At 34.9% G+C, this 20,565-nt stretch overlaps 1 protein-coding gene across 4 annotated transcripts in view; it reads right to left on the reverse strand.

Annotated features, from left to right (window-relative positions):
• Positions 1-20,565, reverse strand: part of LOC113226628 (hypoxia-inducible factor 1-alpha) — a 128,210-nt gene that overhangs the window by 26,558 nt on the left and 81,087 nt on the right. For all 4 annotated transcript variants that reach the window (XM_026459336.1, XM_026459335.1, XM_026459333.1 and 1 more), the window contains exon 7: positions 15,006-15,150. In XM_026459336.1, coding sequence (XP_026315121.1) covers positions 15,006-15,150 — 145 coding nt within the window. The remainder of the gene's footprint in view (positions 1-15,005; positions 15,151-20,565) is intronic.

Genomic DNA, 20,565 nt, shown 5'->3' on the forward strand with positions numbered 1-20,565 from the left:
AGACAATTTACCAAGCTTATACCACATGTTTTGACTGTGGTTCTAGCAGGGATTCGTCACTCGCTCGAGATTACGCGAGTGACGAGTAGTGCCTACCGCTGAGTATCACCGACAGTGCAAGCGCTCAGACAAGCCTTTCATTTACATTACAATCCTTGTACAACCCCAGCATTCGGTTCCGCACGACTGCACATGGCGGGCAACGTTATTTTCACCTCTCTAAGCGCGTGCTTAGGTTCCTTTTTCATCGTAGTGAGCGCCTTGTGTCATTACTCAGTTTTAGTAGGCTGTTATAGCGTTAATTCAATAATATTTTAAATGCAGGCAAAATCTTTGGAAATAGATCTACAAATTAATGAAAAAGTATGCTAGTAAAATATGCCATTAAGGCAAAGCCGAGAAGTTCTTTTAATGATTCGTTAAATTATTTGACAACGATAAAAATTTTTTTTTTTTATGAACCCAGAGACGAGACGGACAAATCGGGCGCATGGTGTTAAGCGACACGCCTTTCCTTGGAAGTTGCAGTGTAACTCAAGAGTTTCAAATCGCAAAATCTGTGGGACAGTGCCACTGCGCCCCACACCCTGAGACAAGGTGGCAAGTCCCATGTGCCTGTAATTTGACCAGCACACTTATACTTCAAAATCGGAACTCAGTAATGCTCATATTACAGCTTGGCGGTAGAAATAGGCAAACGAACTCTTTCACAAGGAGCTCTACTGCTATAAAAAATATATACCAATATATACCTAATTTTTCCGGAACAGTCTGTCTTTTGTGTATGTAAAGTGAGCGCATAGATCTGGAATTAAATTAATGTGGAATATAAACAGCGCACAATAGTATATACATATATATATAAAGTGGAACCCGAATATCCTTAATACGACACCAAGGTCTCGGGAGCTGAGAGTACGTTTAATTTGCAATTGACGTCACAGCCATTGACCCCCTACCCGGTCCATTCGCGTAGCAATCTTCCCATCTAATCGACTGAATGCTTGTATCAGGAGATGAAAATTTATATCGGTTTCTATCACCTACGTGTTCCAATTCTGTTATGGAAATTATAACAATGGGTAATAAAGTTGGTATAAGAGAGATTATACCGCAAAATCATGGGGATACGAAAAGGAAACAGCAGTACGTAATACTGATTGTAACTGTGAAACACAAAATAATATTGCGGTGTACGAGTAGAAAATAGGTGAAAGCTTTTGAACTGCAGTTACGATGACGTCAGAAACGGAGCACACGCGCGGGTCATTGAAGCTGAAACTAAAACTACAATGCTAGGTACACTGGGTATTAAGGAAGGCAGGGCGAATGAACTGAGGAGGAGGGGGTCGGGAGGTGCACTCGCCCGTATTGCATAAACCGACCAACGACCGCCGAGCAGCGCTTGACATCTAGACGGGACCATCTCTAGCATTTACAAACCGGAATTGATACCAAATCTTAAAACGTCTTTCGAGAGGAAACGCTGTAAACCATAATTGTAAAGTAAAATGACAATGTACTTTTTTCTTTGATTAGTTCAACATAAAAAAAAATACATTGAACCTCATTGCTTTTAGGTTCCTTATACCGTAAATAAGTAATCATAACCAATCTTACCATACAATCAACACTGATTGTCTGAATAAGTGTATTGAGTATTGTTCAACAGATATAATCAAGGTATATTGCAAAATACTATTCTGTTCAGATATTCATGACATTTTTATACGTGAGAATTTCGTTCAATTTGGTAAGAGTTTGCTATTTTAGCATCATTTACATTTCTATTTTCTTTAGCAACTGTTCCTCGGAAAATTTAAAGAATAACCATTCTCTACTTCTTGTTAAGAAAAAACAAATAAAGCGACAAATTGGATGGGAAAACTGTAGGCAGTAATAGTTATATTCTGATGTAGGAGGTTTACAGCGGTCTACAAGACTTCAAAGATAATGATGATGAATTCCATCAATATTCATCAGTCAATGCTGTATTATATTTAAAGCACAAGGTTAGGAATGGGAAATGGAACAATTTTTTCAGTCAGTCGTGATCATGGGACCTATAAACGGCCTGAAATGTTGGTTGTTTGCAAATACAAATATAGGCAATTTAGATCCGAAAAATATATTTCATTTTCTATATTTAAAACATGTTTAAGATTAGTTATAGACAATGAAGGGAAAAATAATTTTGGAAACAAAAGGGGGACCGAAGAGAAATTGAAATATTTATGAAATAATAAATTAGTAATAAAAAAACAACAAGTAAATAACACGATTCAGATTTAAAAATATGAATGAAATATATGTATTAATAATAATGTATGTACATAACTTTAGTCTCTAAAATTATTTTTATAATTAGCTTTGACCTAAATTCTATTAAATGCTATCAATAGACAAAGCTAGGCGTGGTTCAAATTCTACTAGTAATATAGACTTGATTACGTGTTGTCGCATTGACCCACATGTGATAAATAAATGATAGCGATCGTGTGTCCCAGGTGTTAGGCAGTACAATATGTTAGCCGAGTAGAAGAGATTTATTTTGTGTTTAAAGACAGGGATGTCAATGGTTAAATTACTATTAAAGTACATAAAATTTAGAAACAGTGTACTCCAAAAAGTGAATAAACTCATCATCCGTAAGTTTACAATTCGTCGAGACCAATTTGATGACCTGAACAGTCTACTGTTAGTAAGTAGTTGAGTTGGGTGGCCTGAAGATTGTCTTGGCAGCAGTATAAGGTCAATGTTACCATATTATTGAAAGGTCATCGGACTCCTATAATATCAAGTGACGGTACGAACTTGATCGTGTGCATGGTGATAAGCTACACGCCTGTCCATAACAATTGCAGTGCCACTCAGAGCTTTAATTCGCAAAGATCTGAGAGGTACTGCTACTGCGACGTAAGTTGACAAGTTCCATGTGCCTGTCATTTCACCAGCACCCTTACCCTTCAAAATCGGCAGAATTGGGTAAAGTGGCAGTATTTCCCCGGACGAATTCTTTCATAAGGAGATCTACTGCTATATATGTATGTTTATCGCCAGGAATATTATTGGTTAAATTACTATCAATTCTTTTACCAATTCTTTCTATAAGTATCTTTCTGCAATCTAGTGATCAATATCTAATATCAAATGTCGTGCCAAATGTTTCGTAAATTATTTAATTGTTCATTTTTTATTTTATTTAATTTTAATTTCGTAAAAAATTGTACAGCACCACTACGGATCACAAGAAGAAACCAAACAGCTCTAAAATATTATCTTATTTATATATCATTTTATTTAACATTATGCTTTCTATACTATATAGGCAAATAAAGGGATTTCATTTACAATAAAGCCCCACAGTCTACAGGTAAAAAGTAAACAGAATATGAGAACGCCTTTTTAAGTCACCCTTGACAGTTTTTCAAGTACTTTGCATACAATCGTCTGTTGTGTTAATGCACTATCTTGTCTTGGATCATCCTGTTATGTAACCTCCCACGTTGACGGTAAATTACTACTGAATAGTTTCTTTAATAACGTTACCAAACATTTATACGATCTAGGTCAGTGTCTTGCCTTGCCACATATACATATGAGACTTATGAATTTTTTTGTTATAAATGCTCTTATAGTGTTATTCAACGCACCAAACCGTCTGATAGTTCTTTTCCTAATGGAAAGTAGTTGGGAGTGAACGCACTTATCGTATTAGCTGGACCGCCGCTACTGCGAAACGCAAAACATTTTTTCGCTCTGCAGGGATATGAAGCTTCTGCTGATCGGCTCACGACAATTGTGAATATGTGTAGTTAAGTGTCTTTTCGATCGTTTGCAGACATTTGCTATTTTAAGGAAGTAGAAGTTACTTATAATCCTAATGAGTTGCCGGCCGTAGGGCAGACGATATCAATTCTCTTGCGTCTGTCATAAGGCCGGCTCTCCCTGTCCTTCAATCCGGATCACAGCAGTGTTGCTTTGCGATAGCAAAAGGTAACCCTACCTGGACGAGTTATGCATAGACATAAATCCCACCAAGGAAGATCTTTGGCGAAATACACGCCATGTAAAACAAGTTGGTAGAATTCATATAATTATTACATTTCGCATGGAGTGATTTTTGCCTTCACGGTTAAATTCGTTCAACAAAATAAAGGCAATTATTACTATCAACCCTGCTCACGATACAGTACAGTGATAAGCAAAACTGTTACACATACACATGACCGCAATAGAAATCTTTTGCACCGACGTATTAGTACACGACTTACCATTCACTTAGCCTACATTGTAAAATAATAAATCTGCATAAATATATGCAAAATCTTTCTTAATGTTTGGCAAAATGAATAACTAGTTACAAATGAGGAATTACAAGAAATCTACAGATAAGTCCCCTAACACGGTTTAAGTTACTTTAGAGTAGAGCTTCTTGTAAAATAGTCCGTCCAGGGAAATGCTGCTACTGTGTCTATTTCTGCCGCCGAGCAGTAATGTAAGCGTTACTGCAACCCGGTTTTGAAGAGTAAGGTTGCTTGTGAAATTACAAGCACATGGGATTTGTCAATATGTCTCAGGGAGACGGGCAGAGTGGTAGTGCCCCTCAGATCGTTACGATTTAAAACTCCACCAGACGCACTACGCACTGTTCGTCGCGTTGTTTGATATCATAAAACAAAACTACGTCTCAAGGTGATGAACGTAGTGGTGGTGTAGTGGTGGCGCAGTTTTGAGTGGCACTGCAACTGTCATGGATATGCGTGTCGCTTACTTCGTCGTCGTAAAACTCCACCAGATGCACTACTTGTTCGTCTCGTCGTTTGATTTCATAAAAAAACTATGTCTCAGGGTGACGGGCTTAGTGGCGGTGTCTATCAAGGCTTTGTAATTTGCAGTGCAACGTGTTGCTTACCATCAGTCCAACCACCTTCCCGTCTTTTTATATCATAAAAAAATAAAAAAGTGGAGAATATGAACATAATCTTAGTCGCTAGGGTTTCACTTACAAGATAAATACATCTAAAATATAAATAAATAAAAATAGATTGAAAAGCGTTTAACCCAAATAAACAAGAGTCGTTGACAATAATCTCGCTGTGACTATAAATTAAACGCAGTAAACATTCGAAACTTTTCTTTAATCTCATGAAAAACAAGGTCACTAGGATTCGAGTTCCACGTATAACATTAAACGAAACAAACTTTGTTAATTAAAGGAATGATAACGTAAATCTACTAGTTATTAAAGAGTTAAATTAGAAAGAACATTCAGTATCCTGTAACAAATAGTGTCCTGAGGATAAAATGAAAATTAACAACAAAATTTCGAAATGTACTTGAGCAGCAACAGGAATTATGGTAAGGGTTCATATTGAAATTAGCAAAGTAGGTTAAGTAACAAACTCAATGAACAAAAAGTGCGTCATGCAACTGTCGCTAACCTGCATCAGGAATCATCAGTAAAAGGTAATTTAAAATTAAAAATATAACTAAAGATAATAGTCAGCCAAAGAGTTCAAACGTGATGAAACCAGTAACAAAACAAAGTATACAAATACTCAGTCACGTGTATCATTCATAGTTTTCTATATTTCTTATCAGCTCGCTTCTAATAGAGATGGTGAAGAAGCATAGCAACCATTTCACCCTTGATAACCCTGCAGCATCTGATGACATTCTGCATCTTTAGTTATGGTCTTATCTTAAGTCAACAAGTGATAAGATAAATTTTCCATTGAACCGAGCTGAAGATCAGTTCTAATAATATAGTATAAATAATTGTAAACTGTGTCTTCGGAGATAAGAAACTGTTTTAAATAGTGAGATGAGTTGATGTAACTTATGTGACGTTTGTGAAGAACCTGTTTTTAGTACTTAATCGTATCCTACATATGCATTAAAAGGCCCCAAAACTACATTATTATTCGATTATTAAAATAAAGCAAAGACACTACATCTGTGTAAAGCATAGCTAATGTTGCAAACAAAGTGACATTAACAAATCAAAACAAAGCAAGGAACAATAAATTGCAAACGCCCGCGAAGATGTAACAAACAAAACTGAAGACTGTCAACAAAACGAATAGGGGTGTGCAAGAAGCAGATGTTCTTTACGAACTTTTACGCAAAGTAAAACAATGCATTTGGTATAGGTTTACCAGAATCAGTAGGGCTAGCACGATAAGGCGCGACTTGCGCGAGAGCGACATAAAGCGCGAGATATCTATGCGAGAACAGCACTATCGCGCTTTTTATGTCGTATGTCGCTCTCGCGCTAGTCACGCCCTATAGTACTAACCCTACTGATGGCATTTAGACAATTTTAAATTTGTAGTGGGCAACATCATATAGTAGGAAAAAATGTACTAGATACTTCTACTAGATATATATTTTAATTGACAAGAATTGTTCTATTCTCGTACATGTTTTATGATATATGTGTGAGAAAGGTAAGTAATTTCTGATACATTTTAAAATGTAACAAAAATAGAATAACATTGTGAGTGATGGATAATTACGTTTGCAGTTTGAAGTAACTCGCATTTACGCTATTTATCTTTTTTTTACCAATTATTGTCTATACGCTGTAGTCTTGCCGACCAGCACCAGTACCAATCATGTTATTTACTCCTACTAATCTGCAAGATTTGAGACCCGCTTCTAAATCGTGAATTGTGATTTAGATGCACCTAATTCGTCGCAGATTTTACGACAGACATTATTACAATGTTTTTTTTTGCTTGAGATTGAAAAAGATTCTCATTAATTATTGCAACAAAATCGTTATTTTCAAGTGAAAAAAGTTAAGCAGACAGCCATTTGACACACGTAATATTTTAAATCGACATGTGACAAGTTAAAATTGCCAGGTGAAAGTCGTTCGATTTTTCCAATATTTAATGCCATGAGATTCTGGTACACCTATAACTATTCGATATATTGAAGAACATTTTGCACTTCATCACATCACGTCACTAAACTTGCTTAAGGAATGAGTTTTTTAACCAGAAATATATATATTAAAAAAAAGGATCCGTATATTCTGCCATACTACTTTGAACATGTACCTCTGTTACTATCACATATTATTCAATAAAAAAAAATACGGCGAGTTCATGAAAAAATAAAATAGAATTTATTGATCACTTGTATCACTCAAAATTATAGTTAGAACATATAAATGACTGGCAACACTTCAATTATTATATGACATGGTGTATGCTCCAAATGGTAGGTATTCAGCTATCGGGATTATTTCAAAAATGGGTCTAATCGTCTTAAACAAATATCCACTAAGTCTTTTATGACCTAATCATTACGAGTTCATTATTGTATTATTACAATATCTAACAAAATTGGTTAAAAGACAATGTCTCAAGCTGTTAAACTCTATTCAAATTGCACTTCATTACCTAGTCGACACGTCAACGTCATTGAGAATTTTATTTCCTTTCTGTTTTGTTTCGTTTGATCCGCGTCTACGGAGTATTATTATTTGTGTTTTTGGTATAATATTCTTCACTGAATAGACATTTTCTCGGTCCAGTCCGATTAAAAACTACAGTGACAGCTGTCAAATCACAATTGCACGTTTCGTCGAACGCTTATTATTATAATTGTAGAATTACATTTTTTAACAATTTTCATTAGAATTAAAAAGATTTTAATTATAGAAATTTTTTGAATAAGGTGTATCTCGGTCATTGACCTACCTCGGTACACAATTTGGGCCAAAACTGAACACCTTTTTTCACAGTATGCGAAGTGATAGTTATATAGTTAGAAATAGTGTCGCTAGGTTTACTACGTTTAGTATACTGTCTCTGGGGAACGCTTATTTGACGAAAGTTCCCTATGAGACTGGGCGGGGGTGGTAAAGAGAGGCAAAGCAATTCAAGAAGTTCAGAAACGTCATTTCGCCAAGTTACAGGAAAATTGTCTTACAAGGCTCTGAAAGTACCACACATATTAGGAAACTTAGCAAGAAAAGTGGTTTTTTACAGATACTATATGAGAAAGGAAAAAGGTTGTAATAAGCCCTTTAAGCTTTGATTTGGTTCGGACAGATCGCGGGCTGAAGCGAAATTGAGTTTGGCTGACGATTACTTGACCGATTGTGGAAAATATTTAGACCGATTGTGGAGAATATTTATTCTCCCCAATCGGTCAAGGAATATCTATTGCGTATGTCTTTGATACATTTGTATTATTTAATAGGAGAATAAATTTCTCAATAAACATTAAACAAGCGATTGGAACAACCGTGACTAGGTAAAATAGCCTTTTGCTATTCAAAACCAAATTCAGCGAGTTTCTGTCAGAATTACAGACGACATGTTAATTTAGTTGATACTATTGATTTGAATTCTCCGTTTCTGTGTTTCCTTTCAGTTGCTCTGGTATTTTGTTCTAAACCTTTGTCCCTCTGTGAAAATTCGGAATTAATCTTTCATCGGCATTGTCTGCTTATCAAACAAAGATCCCATTTATTAAAGGTGGCTGTATCTGGAACACAAAATTCAACAAGGTCTGTGCTTTACTAAGCTACATTAAATTTATTTTCGTTACAGATGTTTACGCAAAGATATTTTTATTATAAATGTTATTTATCACTGTTTATGGCAAAGGGCGACATATAAAGCAGGCCTTGAACGGCAAACTTTTAATAACGTAGAAGCAAAACAGTTACTGGAAAAGGAAGGGTTTGATTAACTTTTTGCCACATATTCGTACTATGTGTTCACAATCATTATTGATTTGAATCGGAATCGGGACTTTTCATGTTGTAATGAATTTTTATCTCGCAAGTTTAACTTATGAAAATGCTGTATATGCTATAAATTGTTTGTAATTCTGCTAAATGAAGTATAAGAAATGTAAGACTGGAAATGGAAGTATGTAAATAGAACCACTTAAGCTGATTATTTGACTATTATTGATGTAGTAACTGATGTAGGCAATTCCATACATTAAAGAATTTAAATAAAACAAGAAATAGATGTTGCTCTATAGATATATTGTATGAAGAGTTCGTTCACCCAGAACGGCTTTACATGTATAGCTTGCGATGGTTATTTTTCAAGTCCCGAATTTAGTCAATTGTTTTTATCAATAATTTATGTAATAAATAATGATCAACATTTTCTCGTAGGATAACTTGTCTTGGCTCACGACTGGCGCCTCGGCCCGTTGCCATCGAAGTAGATATCGGCAAGAGCGTTATCGGCGAGCCGTCGGCTTATATTGTGACATTTTAATTTCTTTTATTATTTGAATTATCTGTGTTGTTTGGTAATTAAACGCGTATCATTCATTCGATAACAACTGAATATCTTCAATTTGTCACAATCCAATGCTTTATAATATCCAAAAAAGCTGATATGCCCGATCCTATGCGACGGGAAATACATAGTTCTACATTCCGATCTTTATGATGTCTAGCTGTATGAGGTCTACAGTTGGACACTGCGTTTTTGATGTACGACACGTATTTATTAACAATTGCTATTCGAATGTATCTTAATGTTACTTCGGCAAAATAAAAAAAATCTCCGCATTAGAGAAGGTTCCAGGTATAATTCCCAGTAGAATAAATCTTGAAACAAATCTTGCCGGAAGTGGGAAATAAACTTTACTAAATTGATTTTGGTCTGCGTATCTATGTAGTGGCCCCAGCGTGAATTGGTTTGGTACTCATAATGCAGGGAATTTTGTAATTTGAGACTAAATAACTGGAATGGGTGTCTGGCACATTATTATTATATTAGAATATATATTATTTCTTTTTGATCGGGTGGTAGCCCATATAGAGCGAGTTTATTCCTCTGTTGAGAGATTGATGGTACGAATCCCTATCGCGACACGTGTCTATGAGTCGTATTCCACAACTCTACTCAATACTCAAGTCGGGACTTGAGTAATGCAGTGAGCACTGAAAATCATACTCCAGTTCCTGCCATTGGGGTCGTATTTCCAGTGCTTGTGTTTCCAGTGCAATCCTGACTTGAGCATTGAGTAGAGTTCTAGAATACGACCTTTAGACTTTAATTCCTTAGTTACTAACAGTTGAGAACATTTAAGTTTAGTAGCAGTATTGCTACTAAATGTTCACTAAAGCACACTTGAATGTCACAACACTGTTATACAGTATAAAAAAAAATAGTTTATAATAATAAAAAAGTGTATCAACGTAACAAGATAGGCTACTATTACAATTGTATTGGATGAAAGTGAAATACTGCCCTCCGAACGAAAACAACACAACTGCTGTATAAAGTACGCATACTTGTGCCTTTTTTCGTTACGAGGGCAGAATAGTGGCTCACATTTAACCGTGCCTATACCATGTACGTTCACCCTGAACTCTAAATATAAGGGATATTAAACCAAGGAACAAAAAAAAGTATAAGATAATACAACATATAAGAAAAACTCTATATATAATTTTTGCTTATTATTGCCAGACACGAATGAACGTAAAATCGAATTGAGTCAGTTTTACGATGAATGAATGGGAGCTAAAATAGAGACATTTGAAGGCACAGATCGCAGAGCATTAATTTTATAAAATTACGAGAGGAAATAGTATCGAGTGATGTAGACATGTCTACACCTAAAATACACATTATAAACAATACAAATGTTGCTTTATCAGACTTCATGCCAAAACAATGTAACTATGTAATGGTTTTGTCACGTAAAATTTATTCTGTTTCTTTATCACGCACATGACACGCACAGAGATTTAATGCAAGGTTTAGTCTGAATTGAATGTTGTCCTCCGACATGTTTTGGTAAATTTGATTAGCTTTAATAACAACCGTAAGTATCCATTTTATAGGGTATTTATTTTTAAGATACAATTTTGGTAGCTAAGGCAGTAAATGTAAAAACGGTAACTTTTATAAGTGAAGTAAACATATCTACAGTTTAATTTTTTCCTCTATGACGGGAGTAAGTACACGCAGGCAGTTGAGGGTGGAGAATGGTAAGGGCCATAAAAGGCGATACGATTTACGGAACACTTAGAACAGCGGGATAAGGCATTGCGTGAACTAACTTCACTTTGAACCCTAAGTCTGGAGCAAGAGTTACAAATGACACTTCATTAATTCTGACATTAATTCAGTAACCATTCTAGCCGCAATATTTAAAGTAACTGTCAACTTTATTGAACTTTAAATAAGTAATGAACTGAAAATCGAACTTGAACTTTTTTTTAAATGGTAGAATTTAAAAAATATATATCGAAACCGAATTCCCTGTTCGGGCGCCAGCGAAAAGCTTCTAGTACCGCTTGGAATGTTCAGTAGAATTGTAATGTGAGAGTAGTGGTATCCGCAGCCAGCGCGCCTTCGTATTCTTGCTTAGTAAATTTAACGTTCAGAATTCAAAAGGGCAAAGAACTAGTGGTAATAAATCCAATTTTATAAATATTTATTCGGATTTTAACAATGTTTATGATCTTTAAAATGTTTATCGCACAAGAGATTTTTGGTAACTGGTAAATGGTTCAAAAAAATAAGAGATGTATTCGCTGCCGCGATCGGGCAGGGAGTGACGGGGATACGAAACAAAATCAGAATGCGAGGCAAAAGAACTATGGACAATTCATAATTTAAATACTAGTGGCCAGGAACCGGAGCAAGGCGATAAAAAGGCAGGATGACGATGTAAGGAGGTCACACCACAGAGAAGTAAACCTAAACCCAGGAACGGAAAAAATAAACTGAATTTACTAAATATACTATTTGACCCGTAAAAGTTAGCGCGTACGGTGAGACATAACTTGAACAAAGAAAACCTATTAAAAGCGGTAAAGTAACGAACAAAATTTCTCTATTTCTTGTTTGTGATGAGAGGCGAGAGTTGGAATTCGAATGGCCTCGTAAAAATCTAATGAAATGTCAACGCCATTACAGGGCGTTGTAATAAAATGTACCGCAAATAAAATAGCAAACTATAATGGTAGCAAAGTAGGACTAGGTACACATGTAAAAATAAAAATAGACTTGGAAATCATACAAGATATTAGGATTGAGACAATACCCTATTACGATAAGGAAACAGTAATAAATAAGACGTCTTGGAAAGCAATAGCTCCGAGTCTTATTAAAGTGCTTATAAGAAATGAAAGATCCGATAATAAATGAAGATTTCATCGTCAAAACCAAATAGTCATCAGCTTTTGGAGATAGTATCGGTAAATTCTTATTCATAGCTGATTGCATCTGATTTCCTTGATGAAAAAATAATGGATTCATTGATTGGCCGATCTTATTGCATGGTAAGAAATAAGAGCAAACGAAACGTCATCAACGCTTAACTTGACACTTCTGAAACACTCTAAGGTACAATAACGTTTATCAACACTCCTCATTTATTCAGTTTCATCAAAATGAAGGAGTTGATATCCACTTCAACCTAAATAATATAGTCGATTGTCACTATCAATATTGTTAACAAACATTTTGAAAATGTAATACTACGAATTAAAAGCGTCCTAAAGTTTGTCACGAATTTTGAAATAGGTTACTTTTATCTGTGTTAACTTTACTGTAGATACACAACGCGAAAGGAACACAAAAAGCCGATGTAAATGAAAGCAATAAGTAAAGGTTTTTTTTACTGAACACTTTCAATATTACTGAATTACGGAGAAATGCACAGAAGAACTTTGACGAAATGGAAATTTTGAACAATTCAAATGAAGACAGTAATTTACAGTTAGATATTTCAATAAAATTTCGTAAGAAAGAGTTAATTAAGGCTTTTGTACAATTTTGTCGGGAAATTGTTCCGTAAATAACATAGACACAAAACATTATTAGTACTGTCAGAACATGTAACTGAGTGGTAGTACGTAATCCGCTACCAAGTGTGCCAAGCAATGTCCAGATGAACACGCCAAAATGTCGTCCCTGACACGAAGTCCAAATTCAACCAGATGACACCTGGTTGTGAATGTAGAACAAAACAAAACAAGGAAGGCCATGAGAACTTCAAGTTAGTAATTCTAAAACTATGAAAATAATTATATCTCTAACAATAACCTTACTCTGACTAAATAGGTAAGTTGTATTAAATTATCAATTTACACAATGACGTGAAGCGTGTTTTCAAAGATACATAAGCAACGCAGACTAATACGGAATAAACGATTTCTATTCTATTCTACTCTATTCAACGACACCTGGAAAAGCTTTGTAAACGTGACCTGTCATCCTAATTGGTGAGAAACAGTAAATGTTCGTCGTTATGAAAGTATGGCACGAAAACCATAAATCGATAGTGGCGATTATACTCTGAGATCAATGACTTTATTGCTAGAATACATAGCTGGAACAAATATACAATTTTGACAGAGAAATGAAGCGGCCGTTCCAAATCACTGCAACATTGGTTAATACGACCGATAGCTGAATACATAGGTTCGTTTTTATTGCTTGGAAGAGACAATTACGGTTCCACAAAATGATCAGCAATATTCCGAAGTAGTTTAGAAGCTGAGGTTCATCATAGAAAATACAACCATATAATTGTCAAACTTCGGTGTTGTCAAAAGGGTTCTGGAAAGAGTTCAAAATTGACAACGGACCGACCGACTATAAAAGAACAACATTGCCTTGGATACATAATAGAATTGTTAGTAAATGAACTTCGACATTAAGTTTGTAACATATTTCCGGGCACTACCGTGTTACCGACAATTTGAAGCGTATCCAAGTTCCTTGTTAATAGAACGTGCCAGTGTCTTCAGTAAACAAACGCAAATTGTTACATAAGCCAAATCTCACGATTTAAAGATCTAGTACGTATTTAATGTTGACAGGAACCTGATTTTGCATTCCCTGGGTGGGGCTGACAAGCACATTATTTTACACCAAAACTGTCCACACAAGAAATTTGCCGTATTGCAAGATTTTTCGGTAACACATCATAGAGAAATACTTTGATGGTAGATTCGATTTCGATGTCGATTGAAAGCTAAGGCTCAACTTAGACTGGCGCAGAGTTGAAGCGTCGCGTCGCGTCCTGTTTTTCAACTATAACGCTCGGCGACGCGCGTCGTCGCGCGACGACGCTCGCATTAGTGCGCCCGGGTCAGTGTGGTCGGCGTCTGACGCCTCACTGCGCTCAAGTGACGCGTGTCGACGCCCGTTTCCATATTTGCATAACACAAATTTGTACCTTAATAATGGGAAAATATATACTATAGGCGAAAAACATGACGCGTCGCGACGCTTCGATTCTGCGCCAGTGTGAGTTGAGCCTAAGTGTTTTAGAGTCAAACGTATATTAAACGTATATTTCATTTCTTTTATTGAAACGTACAATCATCGGCAGTGATTATAATATCATGAGTTACGTTTTTATTATATTTATTGGGGAAGAATTGTTTAGCTCAGACGACGTCAGCTAACTGTGATTTTCGGCGTAACATTTTCCCTCGTACGTGAGCCGAAATTAAATTTGTCGAGGCATAAATCATAATAAACTCACTCTTCATGTTAAATTTTATGAGCAATGGTAGATTCTACAAGCGGCGAAGTTAATTCAGGTATCGTATAAAATAAATACGAGACATAAGACTTATAAATAACTAGTTACGCGTGTACAATTGATAGTTAAGTAATAAAAGATAGCAAGAGTGCCTTAATTGCGCAAAAGGGAGTGCCGTGTCTGATAAAATTTTGGTGTCACTAGTTAATAACGGACATCGTTTAAGCACATGTACTGTACACAAGGTACGCCATAAAACGGCTTAATAACGGTAGATCACTTAGGCTTAGTTATGTTTGGGGCTGTAAAACTTATGATAAAAAATAACAAAGTAAAAACAGACTTACCTTTGCTTATTTTTGTGGTAAATATATTTTTTTTATGAATGTAACACACCGTAGAACATTAAATTTCTATTATTCAAAACACAAATGCTGAAAGGTATGTGGAATAAATTATTAAAGCGTTTTTCTTAAGTTAATTCTTAAATCTAGACCTACCTGATAACGTAATTAACGCAGACGACACTGGTCGATTTTTGCTGCTTGTCGGTGATGACAGTGGCCTGGGTCTGAACCCAGGCGTAGCCACCAGTTTTCGCCAAGAAACGGTATTGTCCGGTCTCGCATTGTCCTTTGGAGAATACTGCAAAAGAGGAAAAAGCATTAAAATCGTCACTCGACAATTAATAAAGAAAAACAATATATTATATTGTATTTAGTTATTTTAATAGTTAATACAAAATGTAGCAATTCCCAATTTAAATTTACATAAGTAATGAAAACTTCATAAATTTATGTTAAAAAGAAAAAGCTGTGCTTTAAGCGTATAGAAACAGCGCGAGTCGTTAGAGATGAGAAGATGATATACCAATAAGGCACAAAGCAAGAGAGAGACACGTAATTTACACGGGCGCATACAAGTAGCCTGTGGATGAAGGATACACAAAGAACTGTGAATATCTCGAGGGCACATTATAACAACGCTTGTAAGATGCTAACGGGGCTGCGGTGATACTGTAGTGCATGTTTGAGGAGACGCACACGAACAATGGCTTCCACGCCATTATTCGTACGAGGGTTGTCTCCCTATTGGTGTGTACACACAGCAGCGCTTATAACATCTTGGTCGTTGTTGCCAGGAGACTAGACTGCTCATAACAAAAGTGTTGAATGCAACTACATGTACGTAAGGCAGTGGTTTAGCTGTGGCATTTTCTCTTTTCAGTATTAGGTATATTTGTGTTGTATTATGTTAATCTTAGTATACACGAAAAATGTTATGTTACCAACACTATTATGGACCATATAGTCTGAATTAAGTCATAGTATTCTATTCTATTATAGTAATTTGTATCATAATGATCGTTAGAGACAATTTTGAAGAACGAATTTGTGTTTAAAGTAAATGTTGCTAAAACCTTTAGTGGACCGAGCTGTTATTAAAAAAACCGTTCGTTTAAAGACTTATGTTAAACATAAAGGCTGCATTAGGTATAAAACTTAATTAAGGTTTACTAAATTTACCAAATTATGATAAAACAGTTTCATGGAGTTTAACTTAATACTGATATACATATATTGTAGATAGATTAATTTAGGGAAAATAAATCACAATCAACCCCGATCTACAGCTGCAACTTTTACACTGTGTTTTCATATAATATAGAAAATTGTTGAAAATATAAATGCGAACTCTAAACTTTATTTGAACTAAACTATCTACTACAGTAATAGTCTCGTCCAAGTAAGGTTTTAAATTGAACTAAATACCAACAGCAATAAAAACAGTTAAATCTTTTTGTTTGTGAAGCTCAAGAGTTCAACCGCCGAAGAAAAATCATATTCGGTGGTGAATAAGAGAACACATGTGACAAATTCCGATCGGATTCAATATAACGATGTATCAAATCCGTATCCCCTATTTCTTCTTGGAGTTGTGTCATAAAAAGTTTCCTATACGCACCTTGTGGTAATGGCTTACGGAAAATTTATATCACATACAGTACGTAGTAATCTATTCGTGCAGGTTTAATGTTAACAGTTTTAAAACTCTATAAAAGATCTAATAAACATTTTATATTAAAAGAGCTTCGTTGTCAACCTGAGGCTACTAAAGATTTCTAAGAAAAGTCGATTACGGAAATTACAAAATACAGGAGGGTAAATAAATAATAAAAAAAAACGTAAATCCTCGGGAATAACAATAAATTCATACAGTTTACTAGGCAGACAGCGACATGCGAAATAGACAGGAAAACAAAGAGGATATTCTTTATCTCTTGACCGCCAGGCATATTAGGGATCATATTAGGGTAAGCAAGGATCAGGGAACATTTGTCAGGGAAAGTTCTCAGTCCAGATTGTCTCGAACCGTCTTATTATCGTTAAAAGCTTTGGAGTTGTTCTAAGAGTTGTGTCAATACTAATTTTTGGGTCTAAATGTTAGAGTAGCGAATCTGCGTGGAGTCTTTTAATATAAATAAACTTAGGTCACGGAATTCAAAACCACACTCCAAATAATATTTAAAAAGTTTGCTAATATGTATAAATTGAACTAACTTTAAGGTAAAATTATAACAACTAATGGGCATAGAGGCATAACCTCATTATATTGGAATGGTTGGTAATTGTTAAAAGAGCGGAAAATGGAAATGTTGAAAACGAGATCAATAGATTTAATTTCCATAAATCTACATAGTTTGACAATCAGAACTCACGCCTGGATATCAATTTTATAAATTTAATTGAACTTAAAATTGTTGAGATCGGTCTAAAACTATAGCTACAAATCAAATCAAACAGCGAAATACACATTTTACCAAATATTTTAAGGTGCGGTGCTTATTACAAATATTTCTGGTTTCTTTCAAGAAACAGCCGTTCTGTCACTAACGCTTTATAATTGTCGAAATAACCCTAGATTATAGACCTTTCAACGAGAACAATTTCTTATACACAATCCTGATGAAGATTTATAGCCATACTAAAGGAGCACAGTAATAAGCTCTACTAATCCCGTGGGCCCAATTATTCCTTTCCTAAATCGCCATTTTTCGCTTCAGATAATATACCAATGGAATTCAACGAACTATCAATAATTAGAAATATTAGATGAAGATGGGTTTACGATCCCCACATAAAATATTTAACGGGAAACTTAACATTTGAAGTGAAATCTTCATGATTTCATCGCCTCAAAATTTCATTTTTTTTATATACAATGTTTTTATATAGGTAGTAAAGTTTGTTAATTGTGTAACAAATCTGTCCTCAAAGGGATATGAAGAAATGAGTTGGAAGTCACGAGTGCGTGCGTGCCCGAACAGAACCTACGTTTGATGGGATCCTAAGGGAAACCGTAAAGTCAATTATAATTTTAGGAAACGCCTACGCATCGTTTCTTGATCCGAAATAGAGATGTGGCTTGTGGTTGACGGAAAACTAAAACTGTTCAAATAAAATAAAAGATGATCCTTTTTAAATCGTTACTTTAAACCATGTAAGTCCTACATTCGGGCACAGGGTACCTATTAGGATATAGTACACCATGCCGACCAAGTGCAATTTGCAAAGTTCAAAGAAAATCATATCCTTGTCGTGTAATTCCATAGATCTCATTTTGAAAGATTTCATTAATATATTATAAAACAATATTGGCATTTACGTCTTTTTATTTAATCGTCTATAAATTCTACATCTTCTTTTAAGAAATATACTTAAAGTGATGTTTAACATGGATGATGATACAAAATAAAGGTACAAGTTGAAAACTTTACTTAATTAATCCCTCAAAGGAAATATTTTCACATGAAATTTTAAATGGGGAAGATACGCGCAGTACATGTAAAAGTTCGTATAATTTAACATTCTAAGGAATAATTCGGAAATGTGAAATATATTCTATATTATTAAGTTAATTCACGCGGAAAATTGCTCATCGTTTAATCTCTATCACAATATTGCGCTTATCTCAATTGCGATGTGAAGTATGATCGAACCATCAAATCCAACACTTAACGGAGTAAATGATATAGAATTTCAACCGTTATCAATTATATGACACTATTTCAAAGACAAGTTAAATGGACTAATAATAATCTTCATAACATGTTCTAAGGGTATCATAAACATTTGATGACTTTGGCAACATGAACACTCTGAATATGGTCTACTGGTCAAACAAGTGGCTTGTAGTATAACAGTGTATAAATGCGGTAGTTTCACGGGCAATTTATCCAACAAGAGAAATGGTCGACAAATTGTAAATGTGAAGGTCAATACATAAAATATTAAGTTTTTACTACTTCGCTGTCATATATCCATAAAGGGGTGAAGGTAGCATAAAATGTTATGGAAGCCCAGAAGACGACAAGTCACGCGCAATAGTAAGATAACCAGAGGGAACATTTAAAAACACTGTTAGGAATTATTCCTACAGCCGCAAGACTCCTTGTTTAGAAAATATGATAGAAATGAAAGGTAATAAGTATGGTGGTAGCATACCATTATGTGGATCCTAGCAAACAAACAAAACATTACGAAAAAAATACATCAATAAAAAAGGGCTCAAATAAATCATTGTCGATATGTTTGAAGGATAGCTGGAGAAAACACGATTTCCAACTCATGTGACAATCCCTTAAAATATTTGGACAAATACCAAGTAGTCAGCAACGGTTCTAGAAAACAGGGACATAAAATATACGTGAATTACAAAGGTTATAAGTAATCAACGTTATGTCGAAAAGTTTGCAAGGTTTACGAAATAATAAAATAGAACAGAGTGAGAAGTTATATTGTCAAGCCAAATGCGTGGGATCTAATTTAAAAGATACATTTTGTAGTAATACAGCGTAGACACGATGATTTCATAACTGACTTTCTCTACATTATTGAAATACTTCAGAAAATCTATAGACAATAAGTACAAATCGTATCAAAAATGAATGTCTCCAAGGCAACATCCAAAAAATTGGAACGTAGGAGTTTTACACTGTACTTTGTTTAAAAAGCCCGTAAAGGACATATTATACATCATGTGATTTTCTTATAATGGAAGATCTGTTTATATAATACGTCAGTAGTCTTAAGGTAAAACCAAGCCACCAGTTAACCTAATTCGACGGACAAAATGTCCAGCTTGCCATTTGTTACGATAATATCTCTTTGCACGATTATGCGACTTGCTACCGCGGCAGTTAAATATAAATATTCGGCAGAAAGAGGAGAAGTAATTTCCTTGAACTAAATTCGGAAGTCAATAACACATATAGAGAAGAGACTTAATTACTAGTCACACTTAGTACAATGTTAAGTCTTATAAGCTAGTAACTAAATATAACAGTCTTTTCAACATTATTCGCACAGTATTTTCATTTAACTTATAAGCAAAGCTACGTCACTAAAAATAACAGCAACACCACCCCTGCCCTGAGGTGAACCAAGTACTGTGAACCGTATCCTAGTTGGAGGTCACCGATCTCAGATCTTCTACTGCCACTGTACTGAATCTGAAACATTCATGCGGTATTGTCGTTCTTCGGATGGTCCATTTTAAGCGATTTAAAAATAGAATCAGGACTCTACAAAGACCTAAAGAAATAAATTTTGAATTTAATTTTCTTTTGGTTGATTTACTCACTAAACCTAATCATCATATATATAAATATCAATGTTTCATAATAATATAACATATTTCATTAAAATCACCTTACGAATGTCGCTCAGCAATGTTACCTGATTGTCGTAAGCTGTCTGCTGTATATTTTTAAATAATAATTAGATTCATTCCATCGATTACACATGCATGGCAGTAACTTCACATTTGATACGGACTAACACATAATAAATTATTTAGAGTTAATTTGTACTCGCGGGATTAAAACGTCAGTAAATCCGGTTCTATTAAAGCTGTTACTGAACACAGCAGAAAGCATTTAGTTTCAAATGAGTTTCAAGCTTTGCTTTGGTTGGTTTCGTAGAGAATTATTTAAACAGCGGTTGGCTTCAGTGTCGGTTAATGTATGCATAAACAACAAATGTATTATTGTATTGTTCT

The sequence above is a fragment of the Hyposmocoma kahamanoa genome, unplaced genomic scaffold (genome assembly GCF_003589595.1).
Source record: "Hyposmocoma kahamanoa isolate Upper Pololo Valley unplaced genomic scaffold, ASM358959v1 192, whole genome shotgun sequence".
Classification (NCBI taxonomy): domain Eukaryota; kingdom Metazoa; phylum Arthropoda; class Insecta; order Lepidoptera; family Cosmopterigidae; genus Hyposmocoma; species Hyposmocoma kahamanoa.